This window comes from Onychostoma macrolepis, chromosome 13 (assembly GCF_012432095.1).
Source record: "Onychostoma macrolepis isolate SWU-2019 chromosome 13, ASM1243209v1, whole genome shotgun sequence".
In the NCBI taxonomy this organism is placed as follows: Eukaryota; Metazoa; Chordata; class Actinopteri; order Cypriniformes; family Cyprinidae; genus Onychostoma; species Onychostoma macrolepis.
Genome location: NC_081167.1, coordinates 9,059,400 through 9,081,108, shown reverse-complemented (window position 1 = coordinate 9,081,108; position 21,709 = coordinate 9,059,400). Strand labels below are relative to the sequence as shown.

General features: G+C 38.3%; 2 protein-coding genes across 6 annotated transcripts in view; one reads left to right on the top strand and one right to left on the bottom strand.

The window, feature by feature from the left end:
- Positions 1-14,508, bottom strand: part of trmt61a (tRNA methyltransferase 61A) — a 22,298-nt gene extending 7,790 nt beyond the window's left edge. The window contains exons 1-3 of the mRNA XM_058796667.1: positions 14,241-14,508; positions 12,086-12,471; positions 4,223-4,489 (exon numbers count right to left, since the gene is read on the bottom strand). Coding sequence (XP_058652650.1) covers positions 4,223-4,489; positions 12,086-12,416 — 598 coding nt within the window. The 5' untranslated portion in view covers positions 12,417-12,471; positions 14,241-14,508. The remainder of the gene's footprint in view (positions 1-4,222; positions 4,490-12,085; positions 12,472-14,240) is intronic.
- Positions 13,692-21,709, top strand: ckba (creatine kinase, brain a). 5 transcript variants are annotated; one of them, XM_058796663.1, is made up of 8 exons: positions 13,692-13,831; positions 17,612-17,816; positions 18,551-18,705; positions 18,904-19,036; positions 19,849-20,020; positions 20,520-20,643; positions 21,015-21,204; positions 21,321-21,709. In XM_058796663.1, exons 2-8 carry the CDS (start codon positions 17,624-17,626, stop codon positions 21,497-21,499), a joined length of 1,146 nt encoding a protein of 381 aa, XP_058652646.1. In that variant the 5' UTR covers positions 13,692-13,831; positions 17,612-17,623; the 3' UTR covers positions 21,500-21,709. The 5 variants fall into 5 exon arrangements, with proteins under 5 accessions (XP_058652646.1, XP_058652644.1, XP_058652649.1 ...); XM_058796661.1 differs by lacking the exon at positions 17,612-17,816 and adding an exon at positions 18,216-18,403 and having other exon boundaries at positions 13,696-13,831; XM_058796662.1 differs by lacking the exon at positions 13,692-13,831 and adding an exon at positions 15,989-16,145.

Sequence of the window (21,709 nt, the reverse complement as noted above, 5' to 3'; positions counted from 1 at the left end):
AGGAGCAAAGGTCTTATGGGTTTAGAACGACATGAGGGTGAGTAATTAATGACAATTTTTATTTTTGGTTGCACTATCCCTTTAAGGCTGGAATACGCAAAATTTTAAATCTGAACAAAAACACAAGGCATCATTTGATGACATTGTAAATGGTTACAGAGGAAAATGCATCATGGATTAAATGACTGAGGAGAGACACTACCAGACTTTCAAGTCACTCAGAACACAACACACTCAAGCAGAACCCTTCAGATCGTTTCTAGGAGACACATGACAAATTAAAACAATGTGTTCTACAATTTGCTCAAAATATTAACATGTTTTATATGACACTCTTGTGGAAATTCACAACACTTTTAGGTTTTGGTGAATTGGTAGTGAATCGCATTAATGCATTTTCATATGATCTGTTTGCACCTGACTGAAGGTTAGGTTTGGGAGTGGACCTTCATGTTTAGTTTTTTCTTTTTTTCTTCTAATGGAAGACTCCAGACTACAAATCAGGCTTTTTTTTCTTCTTTTTTTTTGTAATGGAACTGGAATGCATTATGGGATTGTAGTGATTGGAGGGCAGCAAAAATGTTTGATATTTTGAACCAATGTTACAACACATTGTTTTTATTTGTCACACATTTCCTAGCAACAAGGCACATGTTTGAGTGCGTGTTGTGTCCTGGACAGCTCGTGTGTGATTCACAGTTTTTCCTCAAACTATTTACAAAAAGTCGGCTAGAATATGATGCCTAGTTTTTAAAAATCTGCCTAGTGTTCTAAAATCTGTTGTGTAGTGTATTCTAGCTTTTTGAATTTGGACAAAAAAGGATCTTAAGATTCTTTTGGAACAGCTTTTGTGTCTGGATTGCACTGAAGATGCCTTGAAACTCTGTCTATGTAGGCAGCTCGCTAGGATTTGGAACAGGGGTGATGTAGGAATAAACACGGTTGCTGAAGAGCACTAACAGAAGTTTATTTCATGAGCGAGAGAGAGAGAGAGAAGTTTATCGTGTCATTCCATTGACAAATAAGGCCTTTCCATGAAAATGCAGTCATAAACAGAGACATCAGGCCTCCTGGCAACCAGACTCAACAGGTCTCCTGGCAACAGGGGCCTGGGAAAGAAAGGAGTCACGCCAACAGCTGGGATTCTCTGAGCACTTAAACCAGAGAACGAGACTGACTAAAAGGCCAAAAATGAGAAGAAATAAAGAAACACATAGGATAAAGAATCAGATCAAATCACTCTGATTGCTGCAAAAGATGTATATGATGTGAGAAGGATGTTAGCAGTCAAGGACAACTGGCTTGTAGTTATCCAAAGCTTTCACAGCCAGAGCTGTACTTAAGTTTTCTGCACTGAAAACTGATAAGTAGTGCACAAGAAAGACAATTTGTTAAAACACACAGAAAGAAGCCAGCAGATGTATGTCTAAGCTCCACTGAGTTTTGCCCGTGCTCACTTAAGCCTCACTGCCTGCCCCTTTATGGTCATTACCCTGCCAGCAAAAACATCCAGCATGTGTGTATATTACAAATCAGATGGACTAAGTCTCCAAGGGGGTGTAGCATAGAGTGAGGCAAAAATTCCACATGCATGAGACAGAGAGACTCGAGATCGCCAGGAGATCCTCTCTGATCTTATACTCATAGAATCTTTACAAGCATGTGCACATTAAACAATGGCATGTAACATGTAACCCAAAAATTCTTTCATTAATTACTCACCCTCATGACCTTCGTTCATCTTCGGGACACAAATTAAGATATTTATGATGAAATCTGAGAGCCCTTCTAACCCTCCATAGACAGCAACGCAACTGACACATTCAAGACCCAGAAAGGTGGTAAGGACATCGTTAAAATAGTCCACGTGACATCAGTGGTTCAACCTTAATTTTATGAAGCTACGAGAAGAAAGCTTTTGGCTTCTCTCCTGAGGGCGCATCGAGCAAAAATATTTCTAATGCACGTTTCTTCAAAGCAAAAAAAAAAAAAACACGATTATCTTTGAAAAAAGTGCATAATTTTTCAAATAATGTTTATAAACCATATATAATTAATCATGTTGCTTAAAGGTTACTCCACCCCAAAATGCAAATTTTGTCATTAATCACCCACCTCCATGTCGTTCCAAACCCGTAAAAGCTTCGTTCGTCTTCGGAACACAATTTAAGATATTTTGGATGAAAATTGGGAGGCTTGTGTCTGCCCCATTGACTGCTGGAAGGGCTTGCACGTATGACAGTCAGCAGAAGTGAGAGAAAAGTGTTTATTACGTTTGAAATGGGGATATTTAGCTTACAAAAACACACGGATTCGCTACAGGAGGCCTTTATTCACGCCCCGGAGCCGTGTGAGGCACGTTTTATTATGGATGCGCACACTTTATTTAAAGTCTCTTGGACCGTTGTACAGAAACACCCGCCGACTGCAATGATAGAGCTTAGAAGAGCCAGGACAATTTTTAATATAACTCTGATAGGATTTGTCTGAAAGACGAAAGTCATATACACCTAGGATGCCTCGAGGGTGAGTAAAACACAGGCTAATTTTCATTTTTGGGTTAACTGTCCCATTAATTACTCCATAACTGTTTTAAATGAATTGTTTCATAATTTTTGTAAACTCACGAGCAATATTTGTTTTGTTTTGAATGAATATTACAGTATGGTTAATGTCAACTTCATTAATCAAATGCATTAAATCACAGCACCCGTTGCCAATAAACTGATCATTTAATTACATTTTAGCTTCAACCTTTACCAAGACAGGAAAGTGGGAGGTTAAAAGCCAAGGGCTGTGCATTTTATGAAAATTCCTCTTTCAATATACTACAGAAGACTGCTGACCCCTTACTGGGACAGACTAGTCTGGGCCTGCCCAGTAGGGCAATGTGGGTAGCAGTTCCCATGGAAACAGCCTCTTGCCAAGTGGTCAGGTCACTTCTGAAGAGACCAGATCTAACATGGCCACTCAATTAACCAAATAGTTGTTCCAACAGAGAGACCACAGACAAAACAGATGCACAAACAGAAGCTATGAATGCTGCTCAAACTGGGCAAACTCAAGCCAAAGTCTCACGATTAATTAGTTACTGATGTGACATCATTTTGGCACAAAACCATGACGTAATTATGGAGAATAATGGGCCTCTGTCAATGTTTCACAGAAGCTGCATCCATAACCGAGATAAAAACCTACACAGAATATAGATTTAAACAAATCAATTATGAATCTCACACCAAACCTCCCATTCCCCGGAGGTTATTTGGCAATTTCTTTGACGTCAATGGCAGACAAGGGGAGTTAAAGGGAGAGTTCAGCCAAAAATGAAAACCCTCATGTTGTTCCAAACCTCTTTGAGTTTCAGTCTTCTAACAAACACAAAAGAAGATATTTTGAATAATGTTGATAACCAAACAGTTGATGCTAGCCATTGACTTCCATAGTATATTTTTCCATACTATGGAAGTCAATGGTTACGGTCAACTGTTTGGTTACCAATATTCTTTACTTGTTTATTCTTTTGTGCTCAACAGAAGAAACTCATACAGGTTTGTAACAACTTGAAGGTGATTAAATAATGACAGAATTTTCATTTTTGGGTGAACTATCCCTTTAAAGGGGTAGTTCAGACATTTTTGATGGAATCTGAGAGCTCTCTGACCCTCCATGGACAGCAAGGGTCCTTACACGATCAAGGTCCAGACACGTAGCAAGGAGATCGGTAAAATAATCCATGTGACATCAGGGGTTCAACCGTAATGTTACGAAGCTACGAGAATACTTTTTGTGCACAAAAAAAAAAAAAATTTGAATTCAAATTAGTCTCCTACGCGTCACCCTAGCGCCATTTTGGAGAGTATCCACTGAACGCAAACTGCGTATGCTCTTCTGTGTCAGCTGCGCCACACTATGGACCACTATGGTATTCTTTGAAGTACCTTGGAGCACCATGTAAATACCACAGTGTTTACACTTTCACAGTACATTTAATAAGTGTGTGCAAACTGTACATTTTTATGCCAGTACCACTTAAGTGTCTGAGAAGTTTTGTTTTCATAAAGGTCACTGTGGTATTCAGTAGCATATATATCTTGTTACTTGAAGCCTCATTTCAGTGGCTTCATCTGTGAAGAGTAAGTCACGGCGACAGAATACCACATGACATTTAGCATTAATATGGTAATGTCGCTTTAGTTATTTCACAGTTACGTGCTCTCACCTTTGCGTTTCATGGCGCTCTTGGCATGTGTGATTGCCTCCCACGGAGAGGGGATATCTAAAAACACCGCATCGGCTATTCCTGTGATGCCAAAGCCATCCTTGCACACATCCTGGTTTCTAACAGTAACCAGGTGAGACACTTTGTGCTCCTTGAACTCCTGCATGGCCTTCTCGGCTCGCTGAGCGTGGAACTCAACCGTGTGCAGGTGTCCGGTGGGAGCGATGGTCCGCAGAATAGAGTGAGACAGGGAGCCGCTGCCTGTACCTGGAAGACAGACGCAAAATCTACTGTTATGTACTTACCATTTTTAGATGCTTACACAGAATGTAACAGTTTCAAAGGATGCACCTTACTGCCATAACATTTAAAGGTAAAGTTCACCCAATAATGAAAATACTGTCATTTACTCACCCTCATGTCACTCCAAATCAATTAAACTTTTGGGTTTGAAATGACATAAGAGTGAGTAAATTATGAAAGAATTTTCATTTATGAAAGAAATTAAATTTTAAGCCAACATTTCAGTTACTAGACATCTCAATGAAAACAACCGACATATTCCTGTGTTAATCAAAATTTTGGTCATAATATGCACCAAAAACATTTTTTTTTAATTTGTGGAAAAGGATATTTAATGATTACATGTTTACTTGCTATTGGAATATTTCTGTACTGTATGTCTTTCAGAATAAAGGCTTAACCTTAATTAGAAAATGACATTCATTAGAAAATGATGTGTATGTAAATGTCGTCAAGACCCTCCTCTGCACAACAAGACCACCATTACATACACAGGGGGATTCAGATTAACAGGAGAATCAAAATCATAGTGATTCCACCAATATTAGGCAGAACAAGAATTTTACAGAGAAATTGACAACGTCAGAGTGTCTTGCACAAAGTCTCTTGATCTACATTTTACAGTTCATTGCATTGTTGTGTGTTTTGGCAATAACATGAATGAGAATTAATGAGCTGGTTAAGTTGCTTTGTAGAATAACACACACTGCAATAAATAGCAAAAGAAAGCATCTCCAACATTTCAACGAGAGTAGGAGAAAAACTACATGAATGCTTAATATTCGGTACACTACCATGTATAATGGAATATTCCAATAAAAGAAAACATCTAATTAAGTCTAATATTGACCTTAATCAGAAAATTGTGTGTATATAAAAAGTGGTCATTTAAAGTTAAATACAGCAATCACATGTGCATGAACACTGTGATGCACGTGCATGTGAACACGTTCTAGTTTTAATGGCCCATCTTCCTCTTCAAGAAAGCATTAGCATGCCTTTTGTTCTCATAGCAACAATAGGGTCAATGTTCGGTCTACAGCGTTGCATTCAGATAGAACAGAATGACTGACGTAAGAACGAGAGGCTCAGCAGGGGAGAAAGAATACACAGAAATGATCAAAGTTTTAAAAGTAATGTCCAACAGTATCCTTGAATGGTGATGAACATCAATACTGCACATATGCCAAATCTGTGGCATAGTCAGCTTCACCTGAACGCTGCTCAGATATCAATGTGTTAAACGCAGATCCAGCTCAATGAGTTTGGAGGGCACTGAGGACAGAGCAGAGTACACAATGTGTGTGTGTGTGCATGCTCAACAGCAGTTTAATTGATTCATTCAGAACACAAGAGGCCCAACACTTACTGAATGGACCAAATAGCCAAAGAGTCTTATCTCCATCAAGATTTCTCTGCCTAATCTTCTCTGCCCACTGCAACCTAACTAGTTAAGTTAATTGTATTTGTAATGCATTTTTCACAATAGACATTGTTTTAGGGGTGCCCCCGAATAGACGAAGATTCAATGCTTCGATAGGAGAAGCCTGATTCGAGTACCAATCTCACAGTCGAATATTTGCGGGGGGTTATGATCATGCCATTTTAGCTATATGGGGGTGCTCAAATGTCTAATTTCACATAGAACCACCGGTTAAGTTCATATACAGCCTATTATGATAATGCTGTAAATAAGAATCTGAAAAGAAAGAAGCTTTAAATAAATATTTTAACGTGCATGAATAAATCCAACCACCCCTATAGATTTAAATTTCACTTTCCATAATTCATGACCAACAGAGGAGCATCTTGGCGGCAGGGATTTAAAACTTTAACAAGGCTCAAACTGACACAGGCAGAGCGAAAGACTGGATTTTTTCGATCAGGTAGGGTACAAGTGATTTGAAAACATTTCAGCCGGTTTATATATATGACGTATATATTATTTATCTCGTATAGGATGCATTTGGTTGAGTTACGCTGCAGTAAAATGCTTCATTGTAGTACTACGGGGATTATATCTTCAGCGCGCAGCGCTAGCACGACAAACAACAATGCAGAATATTAATGACTACGACTGGGACTGTCGTATACATAACATTATAATGAGAACACTATTATAATAAAAATCTTTTAAACAAAACATAAACCATTATTTTTGTATCTGCGAGGCGTCCGTAATACATTTTCGTGTGTGTTAACGTCAGTAATTATGACTGTCGAACATCTGACTACTTGACTCTTGGTAATGTATTTTGCCCCGCCCCCAAACATATGATTCGACTATCAATCGACTATCTGCAAGATTCGAAAATTCCGATTCGACTATGAAAATCCTTAGTCTGGGACACCCCTACATTGTTTCAAAGCAGTTTAAATAAATCATGATATTATTATCTATATAATCTATGTAAACACTTTACGTGAGCGTACTGTATGTGTGCTGATAAAGTTGGATATACTTCTATATCGAGTTTTGTATAGAGAGAAGTGCGATAATGCAGTTTACATTTTGCAACGACATAAACCCGGGTATCCCAAACAGGGGTTTGTGAGATAATGAAAAGGCAATAAATAAGTAAATCAAATGTAACATGAAAATAAACAAGTAGTAGCACAATTAATCGAAATAAAATCGAAACAAATATTTTATCAAATCGAGATCATCAAATAGGGCTGCACGATAAATCGAAGTGATCGAACTTCGATAAATCGAAATCGCGATTAGGCAGAAGCTGCGATTGTCATGCATATCTTTCAGCGAAGCACGGTTCTGTGATCAGCAGTAAATCTCCATCCGAAGTCCAGAAGGAAATTCCAAATACACCCCGAAGAAGAAACCCAGGAAATGCCTATAACGTTAGCTGAATAAAGTTCTTATTATAATTTTCATTATAATAAAGTATATTTATAATGCAATGCCTTTATCACTGCTTAGAATAAGGCACACAACATATTTCATAGTATTCTGTGTAAGAAGCCACATCATCTCACAGGAGGTTTTATTTCAAACACTCGACTGTTGTTATGAAGTGAGTTTGGAGTAAAAACATGTTATTAAATATGGTATTTTCACATGCTTTCAGATTGAGCAGAATTTACTACACAGAGCCGTAGTTCACTGAGAAACTACGCAAACAGCTATCATTATTGCGAACGATTTCTTCGATTTCATAATCGCGCAATAATATCGTCTCTGTGTAGTAAACGCTGCTCCATCTGAAAGCAGTTGATGGAGATTTACAGCTGATTACAGAACCGGCTTTACTGACAAAATGAGCATGGAAATCGCTTTCGATTTAATCATGCAGCCCTATTATCAAATCAAAGGCTGATTTAGTATATAATCTGTTACACTGGGTGAGTGTGAGTGGCAATGTGTTCATTTACATAATTGTGGCTTATAACCCAGCCACTCGGTTCACAGTAATGTTGCTTCTCAAACCCCATCTCTGCAGCTCTGAGTTTAATGTGCATTTGGGAATGCAATGTGTGCTAGGTTCACTTTATCTATCTTCACATTTACATAATTGTCAACATTTTTGTAGGCAGTTTTTTTACAGCATAAGTTTCTTGTAAAGAGTGAAGTCTGAACGCCCTGAAAAGTAACTATTTCCATTAGCAGCAGAGTATTTGTTCTTTGTCTCTGGATGTCTCAGCAGCAGCAATATGAGACATGAAATTCAGTTTATGGATAAAGTATCACGTAATATATGAAAGAAAAAGAAAAAGAAAAAAAAAAGTACATTTTGTGGTTTCATACACCATTTTAAAAGAGACATATTATACCCCTTTTTATAATATGTAATATAAGTCTCAAGTGTCCCCAGAATGTATCTATGAAGTTTCAGCTCAAAATACCCCACAGATAATTTATTATATCATTTTGAAAATGGCTATTTTGAGTGGAAGCAGAAACACGTCTCTTTAAATCAGGGGTGTCAAACTCAATTCCTGGAGGGCCGCAGCCCTGCAGTTTAGCTCCAACCCTAATTAAACACACTTGATCCAGCTAATCAAGTCCTTCAGGCTTATTTGAAAACTACATGGTTTGTGTGTTGGAGCAGGCTTGGGACAAAACTCTGCAGGGCTGCGGCCCTCCAGGAACTGAGTTTGACACCCCTGCTTTAAATGCAAATGAGCTGCTGCTCCCTGCCCCCTTTTCCAGAATAGAGCTGCGCCATTACAGCTCGTACCTGCTAAAAAAACATCTGTTTTCGTTCTGTTTATCATGTTTATCATGCTGAAATCATGCGTTTTAAACCATATTAGTTTAAACTTCTGATATACAGTTTTCTGAGTGCACACATCCGAAGCACACGTACAGAAAGCGGCTGTCACACAGCATGTGAGTACTAAACTTAAGTTCTCATTCACACACAAGTTTATGTTAAAAAACACACGAGTTACAAAAACACAGAGAAACAATGTTCGTTGGAATCACTTTCAGAACGATTTTATTCCAGCTGATGAACGATACAAACATTGACAGTAGGCTTGGGCGGTAATACGGTAATATGGTATACCGCGGGATCTAAAAATAGCAACGGTATCAGTTTCAATACCGTTATACCATCATAAAAAACAATGCACTTATATAGGAGACGAGGATATATATTAAATATAATTTATTTAATGCCTAAAAATGCGTATGCTTGGTTGTCATCACGTGACAGCGTGGAGGAGAAAGAGAGAGAGGGGGAAAGATGGCGAGTCGCGCACCAAGTGACCTGGTCTCGAAAAGAACACAACTTCTGCAGTTTGGCAGTATTTCGGTTTCGACCGAACGAGAAGGAGAGGCGGTAACACGGACGAGGCAATTTGCAAATTGTGCAACAAAAGGTGACCGCAAGAGATGGAAATACCTCGAACCTAAGGTCGCATATACGAAACCACCATCCACTCACACTGCTGCGAGGATGGACCCGAGTTCACTCAGTGCAACCAACATGATCTCACAGAATTCTGTGTAATGTTCACGGACTTAATTAACCTCCGAATCTGTGGTGGCATCACGGAATCGCCGAAAATTCCGTGATGGGCTCACAGAAAAAATTCCGTGATGGGCTCACAGAAGTGATACCAATGTAAGTCAGTGACAGGCATCAGCCGTGCTCCACGCACGGAAACCCTTAGCATCAACATGTCGACGCGATACTGGGGAATTTATTGTCATCATTATTGTTCAGAACTGGGTAGGTTGAGGGTAGGGGTGGGGTCAGGTACTCCGGTGAAAGTATAACTGCATCGGAGTCACTCTTTTTACGTGGTCCGATGCAGCGCTGGTGTTGAACCAGTGAATCCGTGCATGGACCACGGCTGGTGCCTTCTGTGAGCCCATCACGGAATTTTCGGCGATTCCGTGATGCCACCACAGATTCGGAGGTTAATTAAGTCCGTGAACATTACACGGAATTCTGTGAGATCAGGTTGGTGCAACAGTTTCAACGCAGTTAGCATGTTTTGCTCAAACTTTCGCCATGGCATTAGAACTGGTAGGCTACACCGGTGTCGCTTGCGAAATCAAAATGACGGCGTCGTGGGTGGAAACTTACAGATTAAGGGACGGTAATATTATAATGAGATCCCTTTGCAACGCCACAAGGGGAGCGCTCGTTTTTTCAGACACTTGCAGAAAAAGACTTACCAAAACAAAGTTACTGGGTTAATCTTTTTCAGGTACTCCGGTGAAAGTATAACTGCATCGGAGTCACTCTTTTTACGTGGTCCGATGCAGCGCTGGTGTTGAACCAGTGAATCCGTGCATGGACCACGGCTGGTGCCTTCTGTGAGCCCATCACGGAATTTTCGGCGATTCCGTGATGCCACCACAGATTCGGAGGTTAATTAAGTCCGTGAACATTACACGGAATTCTGTGAGATCAGGTTGGTGCAACAGTTTCAACGCCTCCCGATGCAGGACCAACAACATCTAGGTCCACCGACAGCCGCTTTGCAATACTTTTTATAATATGGATGTTTATGTTAATTTAATTCTGTTTGACTGTTGTATTTGCACTTTTTTCTAAACTGCTATTTGTTGCTAATAAAAGTTGTTAATATTGTTGTGCATGTTATTGTTTCAGTATTAGTGTTTGGTATTCAGTTTCTGAACGGTTTAGGCACAAGCCAACAGTTTGATGACACTGTCTGAGCCTTATGTCATAATTTTTTTATTATTCACGGTAATACCGTATACCGAGGTAAAATAGGGAGGAGGTTTGACGGTATCAAAATTTGGAAACCGCCCAAGCCTAATTGACAGCCAATCAGAATCCAACCTGCTATAACAAGCTCGAGAATTTCAAGCGGCAGATGAGCATGTGCTTAGAATAAACAGACGATATCGTTCGCTGGTGTGGACGGTAATATCGTTATCTTTATAGTTATCGTTCTTGGTGTGAACAGGGCTTAGACTAAACCAGGATTAGGCCATAGTTCAATTAGGACATTTAAGTAATTTTTATTTATGTACTTAGAAAAAAAACATTACTGGTGTGCATCTTGAGACAAAACAAAGGCACTGATATATTTTTAGATCAGTCAGTGCAAGTTTCTTTCAGTTGAAACAGCTCAGACTTACATTTTAGTCTGGGATTAGGTTTAAGTCTTGTCTGTGAACCCGGGGGAAAATAGTGTTGTTCTGTGCTCGTCAGTGCAGCCAGAGGCAGAACAGTTAGCATGTTTTGCTCAAACTTTCGCCATGGCATTAGAACTGGTAGGCTACACCGGTGTCGCTTGCGAAATCAAAATGACGGCGTCGTGGGTGGAAACTTACAGATTAAGGGACGGTAATATTATAATGAGATCCCTTTGCAACGCCACAAGGGGAGCGCTCGTTTTTTCAGACACTTGCAGAAAAAGACTTACCAAAACAAAGTTACTGGGTTAATCTTTTTCACGTTTCCTTGGTTGGTAGATGCACCAGGGACCTGATTATAGCACTTAAAACCTGGAAGTCAGATTTTCATGATATGCCACCTTTAAATTCTATGTATATAAGATTAATTTTTCTCTGCTTACTTGCATGTCATGTGACCAATTACCAACATCAGAGAATTAAGAACATGCAAGTGTGTTGTTAAATAATTGTCCATTACAGAGGCACAAGCCAAAATTCGAAGACTTGCCAAAACACACAGACAGACAACAGGTTAAAACAGTAGTAGTGTTTGTTTTACAAGATGTAATTTGATGGAATGTTTGGGTTTCAGTTGATACAACAAACTTGAAGAGTTTCTTCTTGACAAGCATGCCAAACTGATTTTAAACTAAAGTAAAACTGAAAGTATCCCTCTTACACATGTTGGGACATGCTTTCATTTTCATAGTTGTTTTTGTGGATCTGTATAAACTGGCATTGTTTACGATAACGTTTTCATCGGTATGCAAAAAAATTTGCGTTTTTAGTATAACTGTTGTCATGTAAACGTACTCTGAGTTAACAGAAAGTTCATGATCCATGTACCTGACTGCATCGTTTTGTCAGCTCAAAACTAATTCTGTAACCCTGAGTATTGAAGATCTATAAAAATCTCATTCTAAAAAACTCATTCTTACCTGACTCGCAGACGACAGAGCCCGGTTTGAGCTCCAGCATCAGTGTGATGTTGGCAATGTCTGTGGTGTAGAGGATCTGTGTTCGGTGGGGAAGGTTGACCGTCCACAGCTCTGGTGTGGGGTGAAGCACATAAACCCAACCACCCTTACTGCAGGTCACTTTGGAACCAAACCGTTGTCCAATCAGGTCGCTGGAGTGCCGGATGACCCCATAGCGGGTCTGCGTCTGCGCTCCCGACTGAACTTTGATAGGCATCATGGACTCATGACCCAGGAAGATAATGACGACATCCCCTTCTTGGATGATCTCGGAGTATTCCACAAAACTCATGAGGTACGAGGGGTTCAACTTCAATAAAGAGCGCAGCCTCGGATGATTAAACACTCTGTCATAAATGAAAACACATGAACATATTATCTTCATAAGTTGGTACACAAAACATTTACATTCATAATTAAATTCACTCATTTTACTGTATAGACCTAACTGAATATTCATACCAACTAAAAAAAAAAAGAAAAAAAAAAAAAAGAAGAAAAATATCATTGTGTTTCTATAAAACCTAGACTTTTAGAAATTTCTTCCTCTCTCTCTCTCTGGTCAAACTCAGATACTTTATTAATGGTAATTTGATTATGTACACAACAGCAAAGTTAAGGTGCAGTTAGATTACTTTAGTTTGTCAAATTAACATTTTCAGTCTTTTTAAATCCTGATAATGTCACAATTTCTGTACTTTTAGATTGAGACAAACCAACAAATGCAAACAAACATTATAAAAATCCACTGTGCTGTCACTTCTTGTAAGGTTATGCCTTATTGGCTTTTGTCAGACTTTCTTGTCATACTCAAGAAAGCCGTTTTTAAACTTTTCCATTATACAAAAGTAAAAATGAAAAAGACGCACTTGAAATATTTCCCTTTTTATGTTGAGTTCATAAATAAATTACACAAAAATGCTCAAACCAATGAAATGACAAGTCTAATATTACCATTAAATAACTATAATAGTTACTTATATTTTAGTATAACAATACATTTACATTTAGAAGATGCTTTTATCCAAAGCAATTTACAAATGAGGACAATTGAAGCAATGATATGCAAGCCCTACAACAAGTCTCAATTAGCTAAATGCAGTATATGTAGCAAGGTTTTATATATATATATATAGAAAAAGAATAGAGCAAGCTACTGTTAGAGGCCTTTTTTGCTTTTGTTATTTGTATAATAAATAAAAAGAAAACAAATAGATAAAATACAAAAAGATTAGAAAAGATAGTGTTAATTTTTTTATTTTTAAGAATAGAATTAGAAAAGATAGTTTTAGCCGATTCTTGAAGAATCGAGTTCTTGAAGTGTCAGACTGATACTAGTAGAAAATTAATGACTTTAAACTTAAAGCAATAAAAATAATTGTAAAGAATGATGACGTAGTTGACGTATAACATGATCATCAATTTATTTATGTATAACATGGTCATTTTTTATTTATAGGTTAATACGTACACATTGCTACAAATTGAACAATCAATCAATAAATAAATAAATGAATACATAAATAAATAAATTATGATTACCACGTTATACGCCAACCACTTAAAGTCCAGTCAGTGTGTATTTTGATTTAAATGTTTGTAAACCGTTAGTGTCCGTTACTAGCAGCCTGTCAGACTCAACATTACCAGCATCCGTGTACCTGCAGTCCTGAGACGGTTCATAACAGCAAAACAAATGGGTCAGATGTAAGTTAACCTGTTAATAATCCATTCACTCATCTTTGTGAACATTTCTATTATTTTATATGCAAGACTCAGCAAGGTCACTGTTCTTAATGACAAGACGAACAGGAGAAATAGCAGCGCTAAAAAGCGACTTGGATTATATGAGAGCCGAGATATGCTCGATTATTTAGAGATATAAGTTAAATCTTTTAACAAACAGCATGTTTACAGGAGGGCTACACTGAATATGAAATAACGGTTTTTGAAATACCATTCATTAACGTTACATCGCAAGCTAACTTAATATTTATTTTCAAAGAGCAACAACACAGTTAACGTAACGTTACACATGCAGTACTTGAATGGAAACGCGTCACGTGTTTGAACACACATCGCTCGAAATAAAGATATGTTTAAGGCAGAAACTCACCGTTGCTTCAGCGAGGCTGTAGTTTTATATTTGGGAAGGAGCAGAGAGACAGTACAGCACGTGTGTGCGATAGTTTGCTCGATAAACCGCGTGTACGTTCAAGTCTCGGTCTAAAGAGCGGCTCTTCACCTCATGCGGATGGACTCAAGCGCACGTGAACGCTTTGCTCTCCATTTACAAATCCACAGCTAGTCGCAAAACTCAATCTGTCACGGGAAAATGATGTAAGAACATTTTAAAGGAACAGTATCTGGTGCATAAAACAAATATTTGCGTTGTGTTCCAGTCCCGTAACCCAAACAATAAGGCTGTATGTAATAAGTATACTTTCAAATCAGAAATGTGCTCATAAATCATACTATAATGTATACAATTTAGCATTATGGGCACTGATCTATATAGATCAGTGATTATGGGTCATTCTTCAATTCGGGTGGCAAATGAGAGGCAGACTTTGCAAAAGTTTTTTCTAATAAAATATATTGCTATGCATTTAAAATTAGTTTAATATGTTATATCCATTAAAATAGAAGCTTAAGAACATTTCGATTTTTAATAATTTTAATCATACACTGATGGTGACACAACCACTTATGTCTATGGTGTTACCAATAATTGAAGTTACATTTTGCCAGGAAAGACAGTAACACCACAGACAAATCAGCCTAAATTCAGACTTTTCTAAACTGGAGGCTGCCATCATGATGATTTCAAGATCAGGGGACATTTTGAAAATATTAATAACTAAAAATATTAGTAAAATGTGTCAGATCTGCAAGTTATCAACATACAGTAACACCACAGACACTAATAAAGTGCGACACGTGAAATTGTCAGAAATTTAGCTAATTTTAAGACAATTAATAAGAGGGAATGTACTCCCCATGCAAGCACCCCTCAGATCATCCGGCACCTGCAGTGACCTTTACACACAGGAAGTAGCCCAAATAGAGCTCTCCCTTTTCTTAAAGGGGTGACATCCATTGTTGTTACACCACAGACATGAATTTGGGGGACACAATTTTTTTCTTAAATATAAGAAAATGTGTATTTTAAAAAACAATTGAATAAAATTGTTAAATAAAACCTATATTCACAATATAATTCACTTAAGTTTTGTTAAAAATGTTATATTGTTGCAATTACATTCCATGATACCTCTCTGAGGTATGGCGGGAACATGCATATTTTGTTACAAATGCAATCTCTCAAACTCAATTAAATATGTATTTTAAAATAAAAATGTCACTAGTAACAGTGCACAAATTGAGTTTACCCTACAGAATACAAACATTTTATGATTTATTGGTATTTAAAGTTTATTTAAACTGTTGTAAAGTAGAGGGACACCATTTGCCACCACAAATGAATGACCTTTATAATTAACATTATTAAAGACACATTTAAGCAAAAACAATCAATACTGTGGGTGACAAACAGCAACACGTATACATCCACACAAATGTATAAGACTTTCACACATTATGCATTATGTTGTTTGTTTTAATCTAAATCTACTACACTCATAACATATAATTTTTTTTACAGGTCAGACACTTCAAACACTTTCCAAGTCAATTGCATGGGAATTACAATTACTTGATTAGGATATAAACTTAATTAAATTAAACTTACATTTTCTTGTAATTATATATTTGCACATTTTATATATACTACATATTTGTGCAGTCAAATAATTCCAATATCAAGTTCATCCAATGGGATGAATGGACTGCAAATAGCAGCCAATGAGAGCGGCTTTCCTGTACTATAAAACAAACGCTCCATCACGATCTAGTGCTGGAGAACAGACAGACGCCACATAGAGTTCATACTACTACCGGAAAAATAGGGATCTTTGTCTCAGCTCAGTCTTCCTCTAGCTCTAGCACCCCACAACCCACGGTAAGACTTCATTGAGAAGTTTTCATCTCTCATTAAACTAGTTGCTTAAGTGTGATCGAAATTTAAAATGTATTAAGAAGAAATAAAATAAAAAAACTTTATAAACGGCGCTGAATGATTCTGGATAAGCTTTAAGACTTGCTTTTTAGTGCATCGTTGTATGAAGGGCATTAGACGCATTGAAAGAGATCGATCGGCTCAGTATTAGAGATTTATGTTAACAATAATCTTATATGATTTGAGGTCTTATATCATATAAGATTGTTAACATAAATCTCTAATACTGAGCCGATCGATCTCTTTGTTAACAATAATCTTATATGATTTGAGGTCTTATATTATGCTTTTTCTGAACATTTCTAGGCTTTTTGTGAAAGAAAGCGTCTCATTTGCAGGTCATGATCCATGGCAGCTCACTCTTTTTCTGTCGTTGAAGTGGTGCCGTCCAGTGGACGCCCAGTTTTAAGTCATCGATTGCATCGATCGTACTTTTGCGCAAAAGTTTGAGCATTTCAGTATAAGTTACAGCACAACGATGAGCGGATATTTCGTGTTGAAATAGATTTGAACCATCTGGCGAGCTTTCCCTAATTCACCCTTCAAGAAGGAATGGGAAATGTTCGGAATTTAACTTTTTTTTTTCCCCCCGATTCCTCTCAACGATTCCGGATTCTTTTAGTAGTTTTCGAGTATGAAATATTTGTAATAATAATAATTTCTTATTGCATCTACTACCATCTTCCGTTTGTTGCCAACTGATAACATCGTTTCAGATTTTAACAGATACAGCAAATTAAAAAAATAATAATAATGTAATACAACTATTTCAAGTACATATTTTTAGGTACATAGATTGAAAATAACTTTTCACATCATGAAAAGTCACAGTTCTTGGTTCAATTCCAGTCGGACATAATGAAAGTAATCGCTTTCGGTTCATATGTAAGTTGAATTAATTCTGTAACAGCTCAGACTGGTGCGTCTTTGATTCACTATAAAGAATCGACTCAAAGAATCATTCATTCGGCCAATCGTACTTAATTTTATGTGTTTGATTCACTAAAACGAATCAGTTCATAGGAGTCATTCGTCACGCTCTAGATTCAGAGTCATAGCGACTAAATAGGGCAACATTTTACAGCTTTTTTGTCATTTATTTATTAAAAATGTTACTATATTTAAGGATGGCGTTTATGCAGATAAAGGATTCCCTACCCTATGACTATTTTTGTGGAACCATAGCACATATTTGACCTTTTTCAGTGTAATGTAACACTAATCACGTGCATAGAAGTAGGTAGGCCGTCAAACTCTTTCACTGCATCCATATTTCTCAAAAAAAAAAAAAAGTATTTTCCAGATTCATTCAAATGTCAAGATGGGAGTTAGTGTTGAACCTCTTGGCTTAATTTCACATTCAGTGTAACCACCGTTATTTTCCATCCCATTCCCACCACCACGCTCAGGGAACAGCAGCCATGCCTTTCGGGAACAGTCACAACCAACTGAAGATGAAGTTCTCCTCTGAGCAGGAATATCCCGACCTCAGCAAGCACAACAACCATATGGCCAAGGTCCTCACACTGGCGTTGTATGAGAAGTTGCGTTCCAAACAGACACCCAGCGGGTTTACATTGGACGATGTAATCCAGACCGGGGTAGATAACCCAGGTAAAGACCCCGAAACAACTCCAAGTCCTCCAAAAGACCACTTCTCATGCACTTTTAGAACATATAGGTGCATTGCAAGAAATGCAGAAATACGTGTGATTAAACGTTGACCTTGCTGACTCATTGTTTTAGTGCAGAGGGATTCGTATAAAAACAGTTCCTGTATAGATAAGACCAATCTGCCCATGCAAAATGCAGTGGCATGGAAAATCCCATTCTAGCTGTCCACATGAAGACTTGATCTGAAAGATGTCATGGACATTCAGCTTTCTTAGTCAATTTAACAGTGTATTTGGTAAAACAAATGGCGCTTACCCATTCAGAACAGAACAGGTGACTTCATCCTTCGACAGCAGTGCGTGGTATTTTTACGCCCCATGTGTTGTTGTATTTATTTAGCAATGCTAAACTAGCCAGGTTGAACATCAAGCCGCGGCCAGCTGAGGAAGAGTTTCCAGACCTCACACAGCACAACAACCATATGGCCAAGTTCCTCACTCTGGATCTGTACAAGCGCAGCCGTCAGCGCTGCACACCCAACGGCTTCACCATAGATAACGTCATTCAGACTGGAGTAGATAATCCTGGTAAAATAACACACATAGTCTGTCAGGGCCAGGGTTAGATAGTCCTGAGAGAAATCACATGACGTTAAACATGGATTTTATTTTTAATGTGTTGGCATCTGATTGCATGGCTCCTAATTTGTGTACATGGACTTGTTCCCATCTCAGGCCACCCCTTCATTATGACTGTGGGTTGTGTGGCTGGGGATGAGGAGACCTATGAGGTGTTCAAGGAGCTGCTGGACCCTGTTATTCAGGACAGACATGGAGGATACAAACCCACAGACAAACACAAGACTGACCTCAACCCCAATAACCTCAAGGTATGAAGTTGAAAGGACAGATCACCCAAAAATTGTGTCATCATATTTTCTTCTGTGGAGCATTATCGAAGATATTTTGAAAAATGTTTTTGGCCACATAAAGTCAGTGGGGTCCAAACCATCACGAGACTCTTTGATCACTAATATTTGGTACAGTGATATCTCTTATTTAAAGACTAAAACTTTCCGTTTCTGCAGGGCGGTGATGACCTGGACGCCAATTACGTGCTAAGCACTCGAGTCAGAACAGGCAGGAGCGTCCGCGGATTCTGCCTGCCGCCCCACTGCAGTCGTGGAGAGAGAAGAGCTGTTGAGAAGCTCTCTGTGGAAGGTATGTCACTGCAGCACCGCGGTAAACATTGGTTTATTTGAAACAGGATGAAACCTCTGCTGCATCCCAATTTGCATCAGTCCTAAATAGTATTCATAAGTAGAATTAGTGTGTCCCAAAGCGTAGTATGTTGAAATGAGTTTCCCCAAGGTACCTGGATGGTCTACTATTTCCGGTGAAAATTCAAAGTGTAGCTCAGCGTATACTGTAATGGGTGATATTGCCCACAGTCCTTTGTACTTTGGAAGAGGATTTGGTTCAGAACTAGAGAAGAATCCTTAGCATTAAAGACCCCGTTTATGATCTGTCTTGTTATGATCCAAAGACATGGTTATGGCATGGTAGTATGCCCCAAAGTATGCCTAATCTTCTTTCAAACTTCTTTGAAGCTTGACGCTTATTTTTTGTCAAAAGTTTTTATTCAGTCATTGAGTAACCTTGAAATAATCACAAATTCCAGGATTAATTTTTATATGCACAAAATAAACTTTTTAAAAAAGTATGCCTAATCTTCTGCTACACACTCAAAAGTATTATATTTTTGCTCACAGAGTACATACCTTTAGGGCTAAGTATAAGTAGGCAAATTGGGTGCAGTATTTATGTTCCTGAAACTAAGGCCTTAGGCCTGGTCATGTGGCTCCCTCTAGAGGTGATGAGTATCGACGGCAATGACTGGACCAACATAAATTTTCTTTTCTTAGACATTTTAATCGGTACTCTATGATAATATTTCTTAAGAAATCATTTAATAAAAAAATTAATAAAAGATATATAGAATTTACTCCCAGATTGGTTTGCTCTGTCTGTAGCTCTGGGTGCCCTGACTGGGGATCTCAAAGGAAAATACTACGCCCTGAAAAACATGTCCGAGGCTGAGCAGCAGCAGCTTATCGATGACCATTTCCTTTTTGACAAGCCTGTGTCTCCCCTGCTGCTGGCCTCAGGGATGGCTCGTGATTGGCCTGACGCCAGGGGCATCTGGTCAGTGTTCTGGATTGTCCTTAATGCACTCCTTGTGCTACTTTTTATAGCGTGTTTTCTATAGTGAAGGAACCTATTTCCTGTCAGTTTGTTCCAGATTCTTCAAATACAGGTAGCACCAGAATTTTGTTCTGCATAATTTTTATCAGTCTTGCACTAAAATTCTTAATAGTTTGGTTTTTAGTATTGGTTTGACATCAATAGATTTTTAATTAAAACTTAACTGTTGGATCCTAGAATTTATCCTAATTGTACAGCTTATTTTAGGTGTCCTTCTTACAGTGTAATTATACAATTAAGTATATTATTATTAATTAACATACTTAATACAGTGATAGTTATGTTTGATTATGCATAATTTACTGTATTAAGTATATGTAATTTGTAACAGAAGCTGTAAATGGTAAAAAAGAATAATAATAAAAAATTCTAGTTAAGTATTGCATTTCTGTGCTGGGCTTCGAAGACATTCCCTCACTCATTTTCTCCTTGTCTCCAGGCACAATGATAACAAGACATTCCTCGTGTGGGTGAATGAGGAGGACCACCTGCGTGTCATCTCCATGCAGAAAGGTGGCAACATGAAGGAGGTCTTCACCCGTTTCTGCACAGGTCTCACTAAGGTATTACATCACTGTGGTCCTAAAAGCTCATTCACACCATGAACAGTAACTATATTAGCGCCCACATTAATACACAATAACGTTCTGTTTATTATAAGCATAATGCAGTTAAGCAGCTTAAATAGCTCAAGCTCTTCAAAGTCAGAGGATTGGCTGTCAATTGTTTTTTTTGTTTTTTTTAATTGTTCATGAGCTGGAAAACTTGTTCTGAAAGTGATTGTGTTATAGGCCACGTATCATTCCTGTGTGTCATTATCATTATTGTTATGTCATAAATGTGCTTGATCTAATAAATTAAATGATTTCTGGTGTATGCAAGACACTAGATAGCTGAGCTGCAAAAAGCACTAACATATTGTTCGTCCTTTCAGATTGAGGAGTTGTTCAAAAACAAGGGTCACTCATTCATGTGGAACGAGCATCTTGGCTACGTCCTCACCTGCCCATCCAACCTCGGCACAGGCCTGCGCGCAGGAGTGCACGTCAAACTGCCTAATCTCAGCAAATACCGCCAGTTTGAGGAGATCCTCAAGAGACTGAGGCTGCAGAAACGTGGAACAGGTAGGAACCGAACCTACTTAAGCTGCAGTAGATTTAAACGGCACAACACTGAGTGTCATGAACAGAAATATAGTGTAAACTGATGCCAATAAGTAAGCGGTGCCTTTGTTCATTAGGTGGTGTGGACACTGCAGCTGTGGGTGGCATTTTTGACATCTCCAATGCTGACCGCTTGGGCTTCTCTGAGGTGGAGCTGGTGCAGATGTTGGTGGATGGAGTCAAACTGCTGATAGAGATGGAGAAACGGCTAGAGAAAGGCCAGGCCGTCGAGGACCTCATGCCTGCTCAAAAGTAGACTCACTCCAAAACCTCACTTCCCACGTTCTTCTCTCTCCACTTCCCCCCACCTTTGTTCATTGATTGACTGTTTGTTGACTTGTTCTTGGAAGACATGATTTATTTAAGGGTCCTTGTCTTTGCTCTAATGAGTTCTTGTTATACATACAGATGTCACAGGGCAACAGATGAATGAGAATGTCAGAGAATAAAATTTGGCTCGTGTTGA